General features: G+C 35.9%; 1 protein-coding gene across 1 annotated transcript in view; it reads left to right on the forward strand.

Annotated features, from left to right (window-relative positions):
• The window catches only part of CPNE8 (copine 8), a 269,508-nt gene that overhangs the window by 227,153 nt on the left and 18,723 nt on the right, over positions 1 to 23,632 (forward strand). The window contains exons 14-16 of the mRNA XM_052640034.1: positions 3,266 to 3,312; positions 14,477 to 14,658; positions 22,181 to 22,308. Of these exons, the coding sequence (XP_052495994.1) occupies positions 3,266 to 3,312; positions 14,477 to 14,658; positions 22,181 to 22,308 (357 nt within the window). The remainder of the gene's footprint in view (positions 1 to 3,265; positions 3,313 to 14,476; positions 14,659 to 22,180; positions 22,309 to 23,632) is intronic.

Raw genomic sequence — 23,632 nt, forward strand, 5'->3', positions numbered from 1 at the left:
GTGAACCTGAGTTCAGGGCAGGTCCAGAACCCATGAGTGAACTACAGTGCTACCAGTATATCAAGGCAGAAGCACAGTCTTGGTACTGGTATGGCAAGAATGAAAATACTAAAGGTGTGTGGGCCTCTCAGCTTCATTTATGGGTTCTAGATTTCAGCAGCTAGCTGGTATGCATCTGCCTTTGCCAAGATGATGAACTGCTGTGCTGTTTTGTTATTGTTTTTAATTGTAGGAAGTTGAAGTGGAACTCTATGAGTTCGAGGATAGTTGCTTTGCTCCTATTTTCTCTTTCACTTAGCACAGTCCTTGACAATCAGAAGATGCTGAATAAATAATTGTAGATTTTTGGATGGAAAAATCCAAATGGTGTGATAATAAGTTAAAGGATCATCACAACCATGAAATGATTTATGAGCCATCATATTTTCCTTCCTGATTAGAATACTGCTGATTCAAAACAATAAAAGAGTGAGACTCTTCCTGATACACAGAATGAGGCAAGGAAGTAATCAGATCTTGAAATCAACTAAACACCAAATGATTGTTTTTACTTGTTGACTTTCTGTGTGGCACCATTATTATCAAATGGTCTTAGTTATCATTTAGTGCTAAATGCACTTATTTTTTATATTGTCTTGGAACACCCCACCCTTCAAAGTTTCGTAAGTACTCTTGGTACAGCCTGGCTCCCCTTCTCCCCCCTTTTCCTCTTGCTTTCTTTTTTCCTTCCTTCCTCCCTCTCTCCCTCCCTCCCTCCTTCTTTCTTTCCTTCCTTTCTCTTCATTTCTTTGTAAATTTTCTCTCCTTTTTTTACATTTTTTGTTGTACCTAATCTATTTGGTTTTATCATTTAGTTTGTATTTCTAGCTAAACTTTTCAGTAAATACTTTCCTCTCTTTTTTTATCCTTATGTACAGTATAGTTCTTTAGTTAGTAGCCTGTCTTTTCTTTGAAGTTTATGAATATGATCTTGGAGGTTACATGTGAATTTGAATTCCAGAACTTGCATTTATAACTTATGTGGAAAGTTAAGTGTTACAATGATTAATTTCCTCATCTATAAAAAGGAGAGACAGACAGAATATTTCATGTAGTTTTTCTGTCAGTCCTTGCTTTATCATTACTTGCCAAGCCCCTGCCCTCTGAGAGTTTTCAAACTTGGCTAGTGTCAGCAACTGGGTTGCTGAAATTCAAACCCAGTTCATTCAGACTTAAAATCTAATAAACCCTTTCTAATTCACGATACTATACCCTGTATTATAGTTACTTTCTCTGTAGCAGCAGAATGACAAAGCAATGTGCTGATGACTGTTCTTTCCAATTCCTCAGAGGGATTTATTATCTAAAAATATTCTCCCAAATGTTTCACTGATTCTTTTTCTAAATGTTGTATGTGTTTTAAACTGTTGTGCTTCAAATTAGCCTATATTCTTAGCCTATAAACCTAATTTCTACTCTGAGAAAAAAATTACCATCTAGCTATAAAGAGGATCCATAATAGTTTTCATTAATGTAAAGCACAAACTTATTTATTCCCTGGGGAGAAGAAGTGAACTTTTTTCAACAACTGAATAATAAGGATTTTCCAGGCTAAATTGTTACAGAAAAAAAAAATAGTATACTATATTTATACTAATAGAACTTCAAGGAACTCTATACTGTCAGACCCGTCATCATCACCATCATCATTATCATCACCACCACCATTTAAACAACAGCTCCAACTTTGATGTGTTAGATAAATTCTACAGTGTATCAAAAGTAACTTATTGTTAAAACACACAAACATAGACTATGTATTCATATTTTCAAATTATTTACTTTTTAAATTAAAAGTTATTTTGTAAATTATGTTTGATAGCAGGTTTTCCCATATCATTGTCATTTATTTGTGCTTTATGCCTTCTTTGGTGAGAAAGAAGTGGAATTACATATAGGAAGAGTCAGTTCCGTTCAGTTCAGTCACTCAGTCATGTCCGACTCTTTGCGACCCCGTGAATCACAGCACGCCAGGCCTCCCTGTCCATCACCAACTCCCAGAGCCTACCCAAACTCATGTCCATTGAGTCGGTGATGCCATCCAGCCATCTCATCCTCTGTTGTCCCCTTCTCCTCCTGCCCCCAATCCCTCCCAGCATCAGAGTCTTTTCCAGTGAGTTAGTTCATCGCATGAGGTGGCCAAAGTATTGGAGTTTCAGCTTCAGCATCAGTCCTTCCAATGAACACTCAGGACTGATCTCCTTTAGAACGGACTGGTTGGATCTCCTTGCAGTCCAAGGGACTCTCAAGAGTCTTCTCCAACACCACAGTTCAAGCATCAATTCTTTGGTGCTCAGCTTTCTTCACAGTCCAACTCTCACATCCATACATGACCATTGAAAAAACCATAGCCTTGAGTAGACGGACTGTTGTTGGCAAAGTAATGTCTCTGCTTTTGAATATGCTGTCTAGGTTAGTCACAACTTTCCTTCCAAGGAGTAAGTGTCATAATTTCATGGCTGCAGTCACCATCTGCAGTGATTTTGGAGCCCCTAAAAATAAAGTCTGACACTATTTCCACTGTTTCCCCATCTATTTCCCATGAAGTGATCAGAGGTTTATCCAAAAAAAGTGAATTTTTACTGTGAATGCCAGTTCCTTGGTTCAAATCCAGCAAAGTAATTTTGCATAATTACCATGTGCTGAAAATTTTAAAGCATATATAACCAATCTCATTTATGTAGATATTTATATAATCTATAAATACACACATGAGCACAAGAATACTGTGAGCACTGAGGGATAGATCAGTATTTGAAACACTTGAGTTATGAAAAAAGCAAAAGAAAATCCTGTTTTTCAGGATTATTGGAAAGAAATAGTTAGACATGATTTTAGCAATGCCATACTTTTAAGGGTATAATAATTTCACATTGACTAAAGAATAGTCTTGAAAGTAAATTAATAATAAATGTTGACATTGGATACTGGCAAATTATTATTTACAGTTTGACTTCATTATGAGCTCCTCACTTAATTATTGTGCTCTCAAACAAGATCTATATTTATTCCTGATGCTTTATTTTGTATTTTATAGTTGCATGATTGTAAAAGTATTTTGCCAAGTTCTTAGCTTGTAAAACTGCCTATCTGATACTCTTCAGTGTGTGCTGTAATATAGTTGTAGTAATACCATTTAAGAAAATTAATGATATTAAAAATATAGCCAAAATAGAAATCATGAGGTTATTCAATTATTAATGATTCTTATTTATTTATATTTTAGAACGCAAATCAATTTCACAGTGGCTATTGATTTTACTGCATCAAATGGTGAGTATTATGACTATCTTATAATAAGAATTATCATCTATTACATTAAAAATAAATATTTTTCATGAGGTTTGTATGTTTTCTTTCTACATATACATACTTCTGAAGTGCTTCATAAAAAAATTAGATAATTTTTTTAATGTTATAAGATAGTTTAGGTATATAAGACTATAAGAAATACAAGAGTTCATAAGAGTCCCATTCAAATTTATTAACTATTGAAATACTGTCTCTTTTGTTTTACACATTTTTAAAAAGAACACTTTAAATTTAGTTAAGCTCATTGTGTACCCTTCCCTTTTTCTCCATACATAGCTTTAATTCTGAAGCATGTCTAACTATAATCCTCATTTTTATAGTACTTTTTTGTACATTAATTTATATAAATGTAATTCAAGTACATGAACCTTCACAGCTTGCTTTTCTTTTATTCAACTGTTTTTAATAATTACTTATGCTAGCACATTTATATTTCATTAATTCAGAGGGACCATCAACTAAATCCCATGCTGAGTTTAGAAAAGAAAGAGGAACTAGAGATCAAATTGCCAATATTCACTGGATTTTAGAGAAAACAAGGGTGTTTCAGAAAAACATCTATCTCTGTTTCATTGACTATGCTAAAGCCTTTCACTGTATAGATCATGACATATTGGAAAGTTCTTAGAGAGATGGGAATACCAGACCATCTTACCTGTCTCCTGAGAAACCTGTATGTGCGTCAAGAAGCAACATTTAGAACACCATACGGAAAAATTGATGGGTTCAAGATCAAGAAAGATGTACAACAAGGCTGTCTGCTGTCACCCTGTTTATTTAACCTATATGCTGAGCATATCATGAGAAATGTGGGCTGGATGAGTTACAAGCTAGGATCAAGATAGGCAGGAGAAACATCAACAACCTCAGACATATGGATGGTACCACTGTAATGATAGAAGGTGAAGAGGAACTAAAGAGCTGCTTGATGAGGGTGAAGGAGGAGAGTGAAAGAACTGACATAAGACCAAATATTTTTAAAACCAAGATCATAGCATCTGCCCCCATTACTCCGTGGCAAATAGAAAGGCAAAAGGTAGAAGTAGTAACAGATTTCCTCTTTTGGGGTGCCAAAATCACAGCAGATGGTTGACTGCAGCCACACAATCAGATGATTGTTTCTCAGCAGGAAAGCGATGACAAGCCTAGACAGTGTGTTGAAAAGCAGAGACATTACTCTGCCAACAAAGGTCCATATAGTCAAGGCTATGGTCTTCCCAGTGGTCACGTACAGTTGTGAGAGCTGGATCACAAAGAAGAAAGAATGCCAAAGAATTGATGCCCTCAAAATGTGGTGCTGGAAAAGACTCCTGAAAGTCCCTTGGACCCCAAGGAGATCAAACCAGTCAATCTTAGCGGAGATCAACCCTGAATATTCACTGGAAGGACTGATGCTGAAGCTGAAGCTCCAGTATTTTGGTCATCTGATGGGAATAGAGAACTTGTTGGAAAAGTCCCTGATGCTGGGAAGATTGATGGCAGAAAGAGAAGAGAGTGTCAGAGGATGAGATAGCTGGACAGCATCACTGATGAAATGAACATGAACTTGGGAAAACTCTGGGAGATGGTGTGGGACAGGGGCGCCTGGAGTGCTGCAGTCCGGGGGGGTCACAAAGATTTGGACACGACTGTGTGACTGGACAACAACATGGATAAGTTGTATATCAAACATTTTAAGAAAAGACAATTAGTGGACTTTCAATCTTATTTCAAAGTGACTTTATTTCAATAGTTATTATGTATCATAAAAAAAGAATATCATTATTTAACTTTTACCAAAAGTTGCCATCAGTTTATATATTTATCTAGTTTTTTTCAAATTGGCTATTGTGCTGTAACCCTCACATTAAATTCCCTTTTCTTCACATTTCTCTCACATTCACTCATGTTTCACAAAATAATTGAATTTTTAAGTAAGAAAGCATCTTAGAGGTCATTTACTACAGCTGTCATTCTCTTAGGGCTTCCCTAGTGATTCATTCAGTAAACAATCTGCCCCCAATGCAAGAGACCACCTGCAATGCAGGAGACCCAGGTTCTATGCCTGGGGTGGGAAGATCTTCTAGAGAAGGAAATGGCAACCCACTTCAGTGTTCTTGCCTGGGAAACCCAGTGGACAGAGGAGCTTGGCAGGCTACAGTCCATAGCGTCTCAAGAGTTGGACATGACTTAATGACTACTACCACCATCACCCTCATGTACTAAGAAGGATACTCAGATCTAGAAAACCTTTTACTAATAAAATCTCTGCCTTGTTAGCAGAGGTGAGGAGACCAAACTGTAATATAGCCTTTGACTACATGGTAAATTTATTCTTCAACATTGTGGTTTCAAGTTGATGATTTTAACACATGTGTTTTATTCAGTAAAATATGAAACATATATACCTATAAGTCCAACTGGATTAAAATGCTAGCTTTTGTTTACCAATGAACATTATCACAAGAGGTAGAAGAACAAGACTGTATTCAATGGAGCAATACAAGCTACTGAAACTGTCTTAAGAAAATAGACTACCTGAAAAACCTATAATAGAGATTGAATTAGTAATTTATAAACTATCCACAAAGTTTTTGTGGGCCCAGGTTTAGATAGCTTCACTGATGAACTTTATTTAAAGAGGAATCAATACCAATTTTTCACAAATTCTTCTAAAAAATAGAAAAGGAAGGAATATTCCTAACTCAATCCAAGAGGCATTACCTTGATACCAAAACCAGATAAAAACATAAGAAAAATCAGAAAACAATACCTTTTGTGGATATAAAAATTCTCAGCAGAATACTAGGAAACTGAATCCAGCAGTACATAAAAAGAATTATATATTATGACCAATTAAAATTTATGTCAGTAATGCAAGGTTGGCTTAATATTCAAAAGTCAAATAATGTAACACACCATAACAATCGAAGATAATGTAAAGCACACATGGCCACCACAAAGTTTGACATATTTTTATAATGTGTCTGTATGTGTGCATGTGTGTGTGTGTGTGTGTGTGTGTGTGTGTGTATGTATGTGCTCAGTTGCTCAGTCAAGTCTGACTCTTTGCAACCCTGTGGACTGTAGCCCACAAGGCTCCTCTGTCCATGGAATTTTTCAGGCAAGAATTCTGAAACTGGTTGACATTTCCTGCTCCAGGGGATCTTCCCGACCTGGAGATTGAACCCATGACTCTTGCATCTCCTGCATTGGTAGGTGGATTCTTAAGGGCTGTGCCAAATGAAAACATATAAACTGGAATAGAAAGTGACTTATTAACCTTATGAAGGGAAAATATGGAAAACTATAGCAAACATCATTCTTAAGAGTGAAAATCTGGATGCTTTCACCTTAAGATGAGGAAAAGAACAAGAATGTGAGCTCTCTCTTCTATTTTACATTGTACTGGAGGCCAGGGCAATTATGCAAGAAAAAAATAAAAGATATCCAGATCAGAAAAGAAGAAGTAAAATTATTTTTATTTGCAGATGACATAATCTTGTATGTAACACATACAAAATCCTAAGGAATCCACTAAAAATCAATTAGAACTAATAAATGAGTTTAGTAAGATTGAAGGATGAATGATCAATATATAAAAATCAGTTCTTTTTCTATACACTTCTAATGAACAATCTGAAAATGAAATTAAGAAAACAATTCCATTTTTTAATAATATCAAAAGGAATACAGTACTTAGAAACAAATCTAACAAAAGATTCTTTACCATCTCAGTGCACTAGCCCCAAGCATCCAGTATCATGCATCGAACCTGGACTGGCAATTCATTTTATATATGATATTATACATGTTTCAATGCCATTCTCCCAAATCATCCCACCCTCTCCCTCTCCCACAGAGTCCAAAAGACTGTTCTATACATCTACAGAGAGGGAGGAGAGAGGGGAGTTCAGGATGGGGAACACTGTATACCTATGGCAGCTTTATGTTGATGTATGGCAAAACCAATACAATATTGTAAAGTAATTAACCTCCAATTAAAATAAATAAATTTATATTTTAAAAAAAAGATTCTTTACCATCTGCGTTACCAGGATAATGAGTGCAAAACTTATACCTTGAAATTACATGCTGAAATTTTTTGAAAGAAATTAAGTATGAATATAAGCTGAAAAACATGCCATGTTCATTGATTAGGGAATTCAACATTGTCAAGATGGCAATATTTTCCACAGAGATTATCAGATTCACTGTAATCTCTATCAGAATCGGAAAGATTCTTCAAATGTTTTGAAGAAGTAGATAAGTGACCCAGAAATTCATATGGAATTTAAAGAGATTCAGAAGAACCAAAGCAGATTTGGAAGAAAAAAAAAAAGAATAAAGCAGGAAGATTCATACTCTTCATTTTCAAAACTTACAATAGTAACTTTAAGGCAGTATGGAGCTGGCATAAAAATATTAATAATACATAAATCAATGAAATAGAATTGAGATTCCAAAAATAAACCCATGCATCTTAAGTTAACTGATATTGAGAAGAGTACCAAGACAATTCAATGGGAGGAAGTATATTGTCTTCAGCAAATGGTACTGGCACAACTGAATGCCATATGCAAAAAAAAAAAAATGAGGTTGGACCCAGCATCATATACAAAACTAATAGAAAATAGACCAAGAATCTAAATGTAGCAGTTAAAATTTTAAAGCTATTGAAAGAAAACAGAGATATATTTTCATGATCTTGGATTTGACAATTGATTCTTAGGTATAACACCAAACTCATGAGCAACAGAGCAAAAAATAAATAAATTGAACTCCATCAAAATTAACTTTTTTATACTCCATGAAGCATAATTAGCAAAGTCAAAAGACAAACCCCAGAATGAAATAAAATATTAGCAAATCAGATATCTCATAGAGGATTTGTATCTAGAAAATATAAAGAACTCTTATAACTCAAAAAGAAAGACAAATAGCGCAATTTAAAATGATATTCCAGTTATTCAAATGAGCTATATAAATGACCAGTAAGCCCATAAAGTGGTACTTGGCAACTTATGTATCAGGGAATGCAAATCAAAATTATAATGAGAGACAATTGGGTTGGCCAAAATGTTCACTCATTTTTTGTTTTGTTTTTCCTGTTAGATGTCTCTAATAGAGTTTAGTTGTCTTTAACTTCATTTGAAATAATTTTATTAGATTAAATTGTAACAGCTGTCATATCAGTATGCATTTTTAAAAAATCAAGATTGGTAGACTTTTGTGTGCTATTTGAATACTGAAGATGGAAGAAAAAAGCAATATTTTCAGCATATTTTGTTTTATTATTAATGTTTCAAGAAAGGTAAAAAAGCAACTGAAACACAAAAATAAGACAGGAAGAGATTTGTACAGTTTATAAAGAATGTGCTGTGATTGAACTAACATGTCAAATGTGGTTTGCAAAGTTTCATGCTGGAGATTTCTTACTGGACGATACTCCACAGTCTGGTAGGCTAGTTGAAATTGATGACAATGACATCACAACTTTAACTGAAAACAATCAATGTTATACCACACTGGAGATAGCAAACATACTCAACATTTCCTAATCAAGCTTTGAAAATCATTTGCACTAGTTTGGTTATGTTCATCACTTTGATCTTTGAGTTCCACATAAGTTATGCGAAAATAAAACCTTCTTGATCATATTTCTGCATGTGATTCTCTACTTAAATGTCATGAAGCATTCCACTTTTAGAACAAATTGTGACAGGTGATGAAAAGTGGACATGCTAAAATAATGTGAAATGGAAGAAATCATGGGAAACATTAAGTGAAGCACCATCAACCACATCAAAGGCTGATCTTAATCCAAATAAAGTAATGTGTATATGGTGGGATAGGAAGAGAGCCCCGCTATTATGAACATCTTCTGGAAAACCAAGATACTTGTATCACTCTCAATTAGAGCAACAAGTATCACTCTCAATTAGAGCAACTGATAGCAGCACTTAATGAAAAGCATCCAGAATTAGTCAACAGAAAACACATACCCTTCCATCAGGATACTGCAATACCACATGTCTCTTTGATGACCAGGCAAAAACTGTTACAGTTTGGCTGTGAAGTGCTGATTCATACACCATATTCACCAGACATTTCACCTCCCATTATCCATTTATTTCAATCTTTACAAAACTACCTGCATGGAAGAAATGTCAATTTCCTGGAAGACTGTAAAAGGCACCTGAAATAGCTCTTTGCTTAAATGATAAAAAAAATTGGGAGAAGATGAAATTATGAAGTTGTCTGGAAAATGATTTAAGATAGTGGAACAAAGCAATGAATATGTTGTTCAATAAAGTTCCTGGTGAAAATGAAAGATGTGTATTTTATTTTATTTTTTTTAATTTATTTATTTTTTAATTGAAAGATAATTGCTTTACAGAATTTTGTTGTTTTCTGTCAAACCTCAACATGAATCAGCCATGAAGTGAAGTCACTCAGTCGTGTCCGACTCTATGACCCCGTGGACTGTAGCCTGCCAGGCTCCTCTGTCCATGGGATTCTCCAGGCAAGAATACTGGAGTGGGTTACCATTTCCTTCTCCAGGGGATATTTCCGACCCAGGGATCAAACCCGGGTCTCCCACATTGGAGGCAGATGCTTTAACCTCTGACCCACCTATATCCCCTCCCTTTTGAACCTCTCTCCCATCTCCCTCCCCATCCCTCTAGGCTGATACAGAACCCCTGTTTGAGTTTCCTGAGCCATACAGCAAATTCCCGTTGGCTATCTATTTTACATATGGTAATATAAGTTTCCATGTTACTCTCTGTATTTTATTTTTACTTAGAAAAACTGAAGAAACTTTCTGGCCAACCTAATATTTCATACCCACTAGGATGACTATAATCCAAAAGTCAGAAAACAGCAAGTGTTGGCAAATATGTGAAGCAATCGGAACCCACCCTCACATACTGCTGATGAGAATGTGAAACAGTGCAGCCACGTTGGAAAGCTCTGTGTCAGTTCTACAAGTTGTTATACATAGTTACCATATGAACTAGCAATTCCACTCTTGGATAATATATACAAGTGAGATGAAAACATATGTCCACACAAAAATTTGTACATGAATGGTTATAGCAACATAATAGCCAAAATGTGGAAACAACCCAAATGTCCATAAACTGATAAACAAGTTTGAAAATGTGGTTCATTCCTACAATGGAATACTATTCAGCAATAAACAGGAATGAAATATGATGCAATAAAACATGCTAAACACAGATGAACCTTGAAATCACTGTGCTGAGTGAAACCTAGTTACAAAAGACCACATGTCATGTGATTCTATTCATAGAAAATGTCCAGAATAGGTAAATTAAAGTGACAGAAAGTAGTCATTGTTTAATTCTGGGCTGGATAGAATAATAAGAGAATGATAGTAAACAGGTACATTTTTTTGAGGTGATGAACATGTTCTAAAATTGACTGTTGATGCTTGTGCATATTTGTAAATATACTTAAAATCATTAAATTGTGCATTCTAAATGGGTTAATGTAAGTTATGTAAATTATATCTCAATAAATTTTTTAAAAGAGCTTGGTGGTTGTTTAGTCGCTAAGTAATGTCCGACTCTTGTCACTACTCTTGACAGTAGTAGCCTGCCAGGCTCCTCTGTCCATAGGATTCTCCAGGCAAGAATACTGAAGTGGGTTGCTATTTCCTTCTCCAGTTAAAAGAGCTTATTCAAGTGTTATTTTTTTATGAAGGCATAGTGACCTCTAAAACAAAATCATATATGTTTGATAATATTCAAGGTTTAAAATATTACAAAATCTTCAAGCAAAGAATTATAACTAACAGTAAGAGCTATGAAATGTACCTAGATTCTTATTCTAGTTTGACCAATTATTACAGTGTAATTCAGGCAAGTTACTTAGTCTGAAAGTTATTTGATATGAAAAACAAGTGTCATAAGCTTGTTGAAAAGGGACTAAGTGAAACATGAAGTAAGTTCATACATGTTATAATAGCATGTATGTTATGTTTTATGCTATTATTATTATTATTATTAGCTGATAGCTCAATGTTATTAACTTACTACAAGTTCACTTTTCCATGTGCATTGCTGCTGATATGGAGGTGGTACAACTATGGTCCCAGTTTCAAGAAGTTGCCAAATTCTGTGGTGCAGCACACAAAAGCATAAGAGTAGAAGAGGAAAGACAATACAGGCTAGACTAAATAAGGAAGGTCGTCTCATGCATGTGAGACAAAAACTGTAGGAGGAGAAAGTGAATTTCAGGATTGGGTGGCAAACTGAGCGGTAGAGATGGAAAGAAAGATAGCATTAGTGATATAGTGAAGAGCTTAGTTGGGTGAAGACGCTAGAAAGAGATACAGAACATCTTTGAATGGATACAATTGGTCTCTGCTAGGCATGATAGGTGGAGAAGGCAAAGGCAACCCACTCCAGTACTCTTGCCTAGAAAATCCCATGGACGGAGGAGCCTGGAGTTCGATCCCTGGATCCTTGGGTCAGAAAAATCCCCTGGAGGAGGAAATGGCAACCGATTCCAGAATTCTTGCCTGAAAAAATCCCATGGACAGAGAACTGCAGTCCATGGGGTCACTAAGAGTCAGGCACGACTGAGCAACTTCACTTCCATTTTTCACTTTCATGCATTGGAGAAGGAAATGGCAACCCACTCCAGTATTCTTGCCTGGAAAATCCAAGGGACAGAGGAGCCTGGTGGGCTGCCGTCTATGGGGTCACACAGAATCGGACACGACTGAAGCGACTTAGCAGCAGCAGCAGCAGGCATGATAGGCCAAAGTGTTTAGATATGCTGGGGTACTAGTAGTGCTTTTAAGTTGTGGTTCTCTTAGAGAAATAGAGTTAGTTGTGTATTGCAACCATTGGGTAACAACTCTTATATTTGAGAGTTGGGTTAAATAATCCCTCAGGCAAGTAGAGGCATTATTTATCTGTGGTTCCAGTAGGTCTTTGAACAAGAAACAAAAATCTCTGCTTTAGAAAGAGCTGTCAAAAATTGCACCAGGTAAGTTAAACAGACAAGGAAGACTGTTCAGGATTTTTGCAATAGAGACCAAAGCTACAGCAATGGAAGAAAGAAATTGAACTCTTCTCCTCCAAAACAAAAGATGAAAGAGTTTATAAGTGCTGCTGTGAACTAGTGGGAAGGTGTTGAGAGATACTGGAGGTGAAATTAGTCTGTGTGATTAGGCCATCTGTGTTTACTGCGTGCTCAGTCGCAACCAGCTCTTTGCAACCGTTTGGACTGTAGCCTGCCAGGTTCTCTGTCCTTGGGATTTTTTCAGGCAAGAATTCTGGAATCGGTTGCCATTTCCTCCTCCAGGGGATTTTTCTGACCCAAGGATCCAGGAATCGAACTCCAGTCTCCTGGTTTCTCGCTTTGCAGGCAGATTCCTTACCACTAAGCCATGGGGAAGCCTTCTGTGTTTACTAATTAGCAGCTATTGAAGTTAGGCTCCTACTCTCCCATAGAGACTAAGCAACAGAGGTGACATTTTTCTTGATTATTACATTTCAAAGGAATGACTCCCAGGTCCCTAAGAAAGACATTCCTGAATTGTAGAAGATTTATACTTCAAAGGAACAAAAAAAATTCACAATTCCAAGGTTTCTAAAGTAAGTGCTCCAAGAAATAAGAGGTCAAGGGCCTATAGTCAGGAGAAATCTTTCTAAAGTTAGTCAAGCTGAATGAAACATTAGGGCCCATCTTGATCATAAGACACTTTTTAAAAAAAATTTTGTCATGTGACCCTTGCATGCTGATAACCCTTGTAAATGTATCGGCATTTACACGATGAATTATCTTTAAACCAAAAATGTTCTGGGCATTGTTATATGCATTATAAACTAAAGGGAGATCTTTACTTTGTTTCTCTCCAGAACCCAAGTGCTTATTATTACTTTTCCCTTAACACAAAAGAACTATGCTTTGCAGGTTTCCTTCTTTGGGCAATGTTTTAATGTAGAAGTGAGCTTTATGAACTGCTACAAGTCCCATATAATTTCCATTTTCACTTAAGAAACTAAAGGGACTTTCAGGCTGCCTTTGTGCTGGTAATTAGGACAACTGAATCTGAATCTCAGTGTGTTTGAGTCGTGGTGCATATATTGCTTTCTTTGTCAAATTCATCTTTATTTAAGTGAGACATCCTATATTTGTGGATGACTCAGACAATAATAACAATAGTAGTTAAATTTTACATTTCTATTTGTTTAGTCACGAAGTCCTATCTGACTCTTTGAGACCCGATGTGCTATAGCCCACCAGGCTCCTCTGTCCTTGGAATTTTCCAGGCAAGAATCCTGGAATGGGTTGCCATTTCCTTCTCTTACATTTCTATGGTGCTTTACAATTTTTAATCACTTTCACACATATAATCTTAGTTTTTCTTCTCAATAAACACTGTAGTAGGGTTTCTAACAGGAATTTTACAGTTAGTTGTCCTACAGATGGAAAGACTTGACTTTCGGCCTTTTTACTCCTAACTTAATGTCTAGTTAGAAACTGAATAGTTTTTCAGATCCAGATTTTCAGCATAAATTTGAAAATCACCATGTTCTCTTTTCAAGTAATTAAATTGGGATAGGTCTCACATATTCAACTTATGTTTGCGATACAACTTTAAGAAGGCTCATAATTGTTGAAGCCTGTTAACATCAATCGGGTCCTTTGATTATAGGCGTAAGGAGTCAAGCTAAAGGCACATAGTCTGTTAGTTTTAAATAAAGATTACAATAAAATATGGTCAACAAAATTATTTTTAGGCCTCTGGGGCTAAAACTCAAGAATTGCCTATGGCATTGACAATGAGAAATAATTTTTGAAAAAAGTCAGCATATCTTTGGGAAATTTTCTACATGTCTGATCTAATTTAATAAATATCTCTATGTCATTGTGCATCCAAAAGAAGCTACTGGGTTGACCAAAGGTCTGCTTGGATTTTTCCATAAAATGTTATGTAAAAACCTGAAGGAACTTTTTGGCCAACCCAATATTTAACACATTATGAATGTAGGCAGAAAAACATATTATTGATATTTCAATCTGAAATAGATATCAAGAAAAATGTCTAAAAATTATACCTTTAGCTTGCTCTCTCATGTTTTAATTTTTTTTCTATCATCAGGCAACCCTGCCCAGCCCACTTCTCTCCACTACATGAACCCTTATCAACTGAATGCCTATGGTATGGCACTGAAAGCAGTGGGAGAAATCGTTCAAGATTATGACAGTGATAAAATGTTCCCAGCTCTAGGTTTTGGTGCAAAACTGCCTCCGGATGGAAGGATATCTCATGAGTTTGCTTTGGTAAGAATACATGGAAATAATTGATATTTTGAAAAAAAAAATAGTATTTTGGATCTTTTCATAGGTTCACTGCTTATGCTTTAATTGCTCATGTAGCAACTTCTTTTGACAATAAAATCAGCTCAGTTTTAGTAAATGATTGATTTAGAAGGGTGATATTAATGGAAAAAAGATGAATAGATTAGCAACAAATCTACCTAAAGTGCATATGATTTAAAACCTATTCTGGTTTTCAGTTGCTACATAACACCTTCCATTATATTCATGATTTGTGGGTCAAGAATTTGAGCATGATACAAGGAGAATGGTACGTTTGTTCAAGATCCCTGGACCACACCTGGGATGCTTTGATTGGCTAGAGATGGCTGGAATTGTTCTACTGGAGCCAAATATCTGTTCCATTCTGACTGTCGGTTGGATTCCTCAGTTTTCTTCATGTCGTATCTCCTGGAGCTAGTACCTCCACTAAGATGTCTCATTTGCTCGTGACTAATACCTGCAGCTAGGATGGCTGAAAATCCTGGATTCTCTAGGCATCTTTCCTTCTTTCTACATACAGTTTGTCCATGTGGTTTTGTGGGCTTCATCACAGTGTAGTGGTCTCAAGGTAGTCGTATTTCTTACACAGCAATCAGCTTTCTCAGAGTGGATATTCTAAAAGGCTGGGGAAGAATCTTCAAGGACTTCGAAGTCTCAGAAAGTTATTTCTCCTACATTCCTTTTTGTCAAGCAAGTCACTAAGTTCACCCCAGTTTTGAGGTAGTAGAAGTAACCTTCACCTCTCAAGGGGAAGGATATCAAAGAATGAGTAGCTATCCTTATTCTTCCATCTTCCAAAATGTCATTTCTTTTCAAATATAAAGGATCAGTTATTGGTAGAATTATTACTTTTCAAATGTAAAGCAATAATTATAGGTATAATTAATTATAATTTCAATATAATGCAGTAGATGTGACTCAAATATTTATCTAATTAATGTTTAATTTACATAAATCCACTCCTGTTGTATGATTACAAATAAGCAATGCACTGTATTCTACCTTTAAAATAAACTTCACACAGATAGTGCTTATAGGCCCAATCAGCCTTATTCTCACTTACATTTTTTGATAAAAATAATGGGAAAAACTATGTGGGAATGGTTAGATATCATTTTGGAAAATTTTTAAATTTTCCTAATAGAAATGCCTCCCTGCTATACTCTATATATTGTGAAATTAAAGTCTTCTGTGCCCAACAATTTTTGTAGGTATTTTCTGTTGTTTTTATTCTTGTTACAAAAACAATGTGTGGGATTTTTTTTTTTTTAGTTCTGCAAGAAAAATAGACAAATAAACAATTCAGTTATCTACTAATTACTGAGTATCAAGCCAGGTACTTTATGCTCATTTCTTGTACAATCTTCATAAAATTCTTGTCTGATAGGTCATGAGATGAGTGACACATCACACTACTATCAAGAGCCACTCATATTAAATACAGTGAAAAGAGTACCCCCAGGAGTTGTCTAATTTAGCCCAGAGTCACAGAATTTAATCAGGTTTCCAGAAGACAGGACTTGAACCCAGGTCAGTCTTATTATAGAATCTTTGTTCTTAACCACTACTAAACCACATTTTATAAAAGCATCTACAATAATACCACCTCTTAGATATGTCCTTTATGAGCCCCATTATGTACGCACACACACACATGCACACACACACACACACACACACACACACACATACACTTCCAGAACCTTCTATATGATGAGACTTTATCTTCTTTAATATATTTTAAGAGTTGTATTTTAATTTTTTCCCCATATGTATTCTTGATTTTTCTGTTCCATCACCCCTATTTTGGGAAAGGTTGCTGGAGGTTTTAATTTTCTTCTGTGAAATAGCCCATATGCTACCACCCCCAATGTCAGATAAAAAATGAATATCTGTTGTGATTTTGTTGTGTGCTGGAGAATTAAAATTTCCCAGAAATTTATAAGACCATGAAAATCACTCATGTGATCCTATATCTTGTGTGCCTCAGGAAAAAGGTCCTGACTATTTTAAAGCTTAAGAAAGGAATAATAAAAAATAATAACTATGCTAAACTAAATGATATTAATTTTCCTTCCACAAGTTTTTCCTCACCTTTGTGTATGATTTTTCTTCCATTTGTTCTCTAATCCTCTCCTTTTCTGCTTTTCCTGCCTCTATATTCATTCTTTACAACCAAACCTATGCAAAGGAGAAACTTTTTATTATTTGCATCTTAAATGATTCTTTGAACCGAACTCAGATATATATAGAAGGTCGCACTCTAAATTTATGAAAAATAGTTTCTAAAATTGGTGAAAGTGATGATGATAATGCTTCATCTTTAATTTTACTTAATAATTATATGACTTTAACTTTTTTCAAAGCACTTTTTTCTTGAATAAGACAAAGGTTAAGTAGATCTTCAGAGAGATAGTACTCCATTTAATTTTTGTGTTAATTTCATCCTAAATAACTACAATATATAACTGTAGATGCTGAAAACGGCAAATAGAAAAACTTCAGTCCATGTCAATCTGGCAATTAGTGTACTACCTAGTGTTACCAAACCCTCATATTTCCATGGTAAGAATCTGTGATATATATTGACAATCATTAATGTTTATCAAACTGAATTCAAATAATCTTTCAGATAGCAAGGGAGGTGTCTCACTATTCACACTGCTCACTGAACCTGGGGTAGGTAAGGTGCAAGCAAGGAAGCTGGAAGAAGATTCAAGGAGCCATAGGAACTGCAGACATGTTTATTCTCTAATGGCTGGTGTGGCAGCCATGATGCAGCCGTGCTGTATTCTCTGATGACTGACTCAGCAGACACAGCCATAACACAGCTGCAAGGGCTTTTCAGGTGGAGCTTATACAGTTTTACAGAAAAAAAAGGGGCCCATGACCAAATGAGTACATCATGACATGCAGGCACAGTGCTATAAATGATCTCAGATGTTACATAACCATGGAAAGTCATTATTTATGAAACCTGAGGCAAAAGCAAGAGGTCCTGGTGAAAGAGAACCTGACTACTGCCATCATGGCCAATTGCTCTTTCCCTACAAGAGCTCTTTAACAAAAATTTTAAATCCCTAATTGGTGAGTTTGAGGCTGGCATCAGTGTTGAAGTTGAGCTTTAATCAATCAAAAGGATCTGAGGTAAACCCCAGCTTTTTATTTGAAATATGTGTAGGAATAGGTATTGTGGAAAAAGAAAGAGAAAATATCCCTGTATTACCACTTTAGCACTTTTGATTGTGGAATGGCCATGGCTGACAATGATACTTGATGACTCATTACACTGTACCTGGAGATATAATTACTCATTACACTGTACCTGAAGATACTGAAGTTTTCAACAGTATGTGAACCAGGAACTTCCAGATGTTCAAGCTGGATATAGAAAAGGCAGAGGAACCGGAGATCAAATTGCCAACATCCTTTGGATCATCGAAAAAGCAAGAGAGTTCCATAAAAAACATCTACTTCTGCTTTATTGACTACGTCAAAGCCTTTGACTGTGTGGGTCACCACAAACTGTGGAAAATTCTTAAAGAGATGGGAGTACCAGACCACCTGACCTGCCTCCTGAGAAACCTGTATGCAGGTCAAGAAGCAACAGTTAGAACTGGACATGGAACAACAGACTGGTTCCAAATCAGGAAAGGAGTATGTGAATGCTGTATATTGTCACCCTGCTTATTTAATTTATGTGCAGAGTACATCATGAGAAATGCTGGGCTCGATGAAGCACAAGCTGGAATCAAGATTGCTGGGAGAAATATCAATAACCTCAGATATGCAGATGACACCACCCTTAAGGCAGAAAGCAAAGAACTAAAGAACCTCTTGATGAAAGTGAAAGAGGAGAGTGAAAAAGTTGGCTTAAAGCTCAACATTAAGAAAACTAAGATCATGGCATCTGATCCCATCACTTAATGGCAAATAGATGGGGAAACAATGGAAACAGTGATCATTGAGACTTTATTTTTGGGGGCTCCAAAATCACTGCAGATGGTGACTGCAACCACAAAATTAAAAGATACTTGCTCCTTGGAAGAAAAGCTATGACCAACCTAGACAGCATATTAAAAAGCAGGGACATTACTTTGCTAGCAAAGGTCCATCTAGTCAAATCTATGGTTTTTCCAGTAGTCATGTATGGATGTATGAGTTGGACTATAAAGAAAGCTGAGTGCTGAAGAAATGATGCTTTTGGACTGTGGTGCTGGAGAAGACTCCTGAGAGTCCCTTGGACTACAAGGAAATCCAAGCAGTCAATTCTCAAGGAAATCAGTCCTGAATATTCATTGGAAGGACTGATGCCGAAGCTGAAACTCCAATTCTTTGGCCACCTGATGGGAAGAACTGACTCATTGGAAAAGACCCTGATGCTGGGAAAGATTGAAGGTGAAAGGAGAAGGGGACGACAGAGGATGAGGTGGTTGGATGGCATCACCGACTCAATGGACATGAGTTTGAGTAAGTTCCTGGTTTGGTGATGGACAGGGAAGCCTGCCGTGCTGCAGTCTGTGGGGTTGCAAAGAGTTGGACACAACTGAGTGACTGAACTGAACTGAACTGAAGATACAATAGTATAAAGGAAATATTAGGAGGAAATATTTCTAATAAGCGCATGGCCACAGACCTTAAAAGAAAATCTTCTGCCCTCTTCCTTAATAAACAACAAAATTAAATGTACTAATTTTCAAAAACATTCTACATTTTACTTTTGTGTTAGAGCCTCACATAAGCTTATTTTTATTTGTCTTAACAAGCAAAAAACAATTCCCCATGTTATTATTTTAAGAAATAAATTTTGTAAAGATTTAGAAAATCATTCTATCAACATAAATAAAAGGGGGGGTGTGTGGAGAATGGTACCTTGTTATTTCCAGAGGAATAAAGGAAATACATAGTTTTATAGGAATATAAATCCCATCCCAGGCAAAATGTTCAAATGCTGATCAAAAAGTAACTCAGAACTATCCTGGTTTGTAATTGTTCCCTTAAGGCAGATATATAATATATTTTATGCCCAAAATCAGTAATGAGTTTTTATTTTAACTAGCTTTATATCTTATCAAGCAAAAGAACAAGCTAAACTTATATTTAAAGGAAGGTTAATTAAAGGTCAGCTCAGATTAGCATCAAAAAAATCAAAACATCAAAAAAACTTAACGTCAAAAAAAATTAAAAATTTGCTATTTTGTGCTAAATATTATACTTTCATGTTTTAATTTGAATTTGTATAGTCAATTCTATAATATAAATAGTTATTTTATTACTTTTATGTTTTAGAAGTTACATGAGGGTTAATTAATAAATTTTGAAGGAGAAGACAAAATTTAAAGAACAAGGTGGATATAAATTATTCTTTCACAGGTGACAAAATTGAAGTCATTGGTAACATTTGGCTTAGTTCACTAAGATCCTCAGTGTTTCAAATGCTTAGGATTTTGTAATATTGTTACATAGTGGTGGTTTCCTGGTGGCTCAGATGGTAAAAAATGTGCTTGCAATGCCAGAAACCTGTGTTCAGCCCCAAAGGTTTGGAAAGATGCTCTTGAGAAGGAAATGGCAGCAGCATTCTTGCCTGGAGAATTCCATGGACAGAAGCTACAGTCCATGGGGTTGCAAAGCGTCAGACATGACTGAGCAGCTAACACTTTCACACTTTGATTGTTCAGATAACACATATACATGCTCATTATGTTTAAGCATAGTGACTATGTTTAGTTGGGCTTCCCTGATAGCTCAGTTGGTAAAGAATCCGCCTGCAATGTGGGAGACCTGGGTTCAATACCTGGGTTGAAAAGATCCCCTAGAGAAGGGAAAGGTTACCCACTCCAGTATTCTAGCCTAGAGAATGCCATGGGCTGTATATTTCATAGGGTACCAAAGAGTCAGACATGAAAGCAGCGACTTTCACTTACATGCTTAAGCATGGTTACTGTGTCTAGTGTTTTAAAAACATAACTACAATTTTATATATATATACATATTACCCCCTTCCAGAGGTGGAGCCTAAATCCTCCTCCCTTGAATGTAGGCTACACTTAGTGACTCATTTCTAAAAAGTAGATGAATGTAAAAGTAATGCTCTGCAACGTATAAGATTAGTTTCTGGGCTTATTGGAGCTTCCTCCTTGCTCTCATTTTGGAGAAGTTAGCCACTTTTGTTGCATAATGTTGGAATACACAAGCAGCCCTGTGCAAAGTTCCTTTAGCTTATCACCAGCAAACCATACAGGTGAGCCTTCTTAGAAGCAGATTGTCCAACTCTGGTCTTGCTTTCAGATGACTGCAGCCCAGGTCAGCTTCTTGACCCTAAGCTCTTGAGAGATCCAGAGCAAAAATCACCTGGCTAAAATATGGGATAATAAATGCCTACTGTTTTAAGCCACTACCTTTTGGAATGGTTTGCTAAATAGCAATAGACAACAATGCCTTATTGTGTTATTTGTGGAATCTGGACTCAGAATTAAACCTAATAACAGAGCATTCAGAGAATGAGAAAGCTGAACCAAGTCTCCAGTTGCCCTTCTAGATTCTATCTGCCGAATAAGAACTCCAGTGCTGTGCTCAGTCACTTCAGTCATGTCCGACTCTTTGCAACCCCATGGACTGTAGCCTGCTAGTCTCCTATGTCTATGGGATTCTTCAGGCAAGAATACTGTAGTGGGTTTCCATGCCCTCCTCCAGGGGATCTTCCGAACCCAGAGATCAGCCCACGTCTCTTACATCTCCTGCATTGCAGAAGGATTCTTTACCACTGACCACCTAGGAAGCCCAAGAACTCCTGTGGCAAGCTCCAATTCCATTGAACAATATGAACAAGTTTCTTTGATTTTTTTCACTTTACCTTGTCGTGATGTTACTCACAACAAATTATATTCCCTTTGATCCCTTCTTTTTGGGGGGTTATCAATTTTGGCCTGAAAATGTGCAAGTGGCAGATATTTTATGTTTTTACTTCCATTAAAAAAAAAAACTATTTGAATTGATAGAATTTTTCCTGATTTTTGTACACATCACTGCAGAAAGCTTGGAAAATACAGAATAATCTAAACAATCAAATAAAAATTGACAATTATATAACCACTCAGAGGTAGCCACTATTAATATTTTGTTTCCTTCTTTTCAGATTTTTATATGTTCATCTCTATATGTTCCGAGATCTGTGTATAAGTATTAATCATAAAATGTGATATTCAACTTCTCAAGATTATTTAGAATTTTCTTCTGCCTGTTAGCTGAAAAGTATCCATTTTTAATGATTGCACATTACTGCATATCACAATCTATTTAATATTGATATGTTATAATCTATTGTTGATTACTCAATTTATTATTATTATTTGCTATTATAAATATATAACTGAGTTTTCTTTGAAAAAAGCTTTCTGGATATCAACATGTGTTGTTCTCTTTTTTAGTTTATTTTTATAGACATTATTCATTCTTTTCCTGTTTTTGCTGTAACTTTCTACAGAATGGGAACCCCCAAAACCCCTACTGTAATGGCATTGATGGTGTCATGGAAGCTTATTATAGGAGTCTGAAATCTGTGCAACTGTATGGGCCAACCAATTTTGCTCCTGTAATTAATCATGTAGCAAGGTAAGTAAATAATTTGTTTATTTTAGTGTGCTGGACCAGAATGAAATCATAATTTTATTGTTGGCATGGCTCCACAAATGAAAGTTGTTTTCTAATAATTTACCTCCAAGAAAGTGAAGGAAAAGATATACAGTAAAAAGAATCTCCATTGAGCTATCATGATACTTCAATAAGAACTTTATATCAAAATATCAAATGAAAACTATACACTGGTTTATGTTAGGACCTATATTTGTTCAACCAAGGAAAAAAATTGTATTATTTGAATAAGCATCCATGAGAGCAATATCGATCACAATCTCAATTGTGAAATCACTCATATCTAAGATTATATTCCATAGCAACATAGAAGTAATAAGAGATTGAATTCTATGAAGACAACTAAAGCCTTTCAGTGATATATAGGACACATTATCTTAACCTCCCTGATATTAACATATAGTATATGATATTGAGATTAGAATATAATTACTTATTCTAAATACATGTTCTAGAAAAATTGTTAATGTGAAATTTTATATACATTTGCTTAGCATAACCTGGGTCTGTCGCATTGTAGGCAGACGCTTTACCATCTGAGCCACAAGGGAAGTTGCCCTAGTAAATTAGACACTACTTTTAAATCCCTAAAATATTTTTACTGACACAGTTTTAAATCCTATGAAACCCTGCCTAATTTTTAGGTAATTGAAAAGGAACAACTCTCATAGCTTTCCCAATATGTAACCAAAACTAAAAAAGTACTGCATTTGAATTACTGAAGTTCTCTATTTGAAGGTTCTGGTACTTTACCATCTCCCTGTTAGATATGGTCAGGCTTCCCTGGTGGTTCAGTGGTAAAAGAATCTGCCTTCCAGTGCAGGAGATGCAGTTTCAACCCCTGCATCAGCATAATCCCCTAGAGGAGGAAATGGCAACCCACTCCAGTATTCTTGCCTGAGAATCCCTTGGGCAGAGGAATCGTGGTGAGGTACAGTCTATAGGATTGCAGAGTCAGACATGACTGAGCATACACAAGTGCATTAGACATGGATCAGCAACTTAAATATGTTCTACTTTTCATTACCTGGGACATAGACATGATAATAAAATATCCCTGCACCCAGGACAGTGGACTCTCCTGTGGAATTCCATCTCAGGTTTACACTGATACATTGACAATGTTTTTTCTGAGTGTGACCCTTTAGATCAGGTTTTTCAAGCATTTTCAGCTACAATTCGTATTCTTATCAATTTTATGGGTTTTCTTGGTCGCTCAGTGGTAAAGAATCTGCCTGCCAATGCAGGAGATGTGGGCTTGATCCCTTGGTCAGGAAGATCCCCT

The sequence above is a fragment of the Budorcas taxicolor genome, chromosome 5 (assembly GCF_023091745.1).
Source record: "Budorcas taxicolor isolate Tak-1 chromosome 5, Takin1.1, whole genome shotgun sequence".
Classification (NCBI taxonomy): domain Eukaryota; kingdom Metazoa; phylum Chordata; class Mammalia; order Artiodactyla; family Bovidae; genus Budorcas; species Budorcas taxicolor.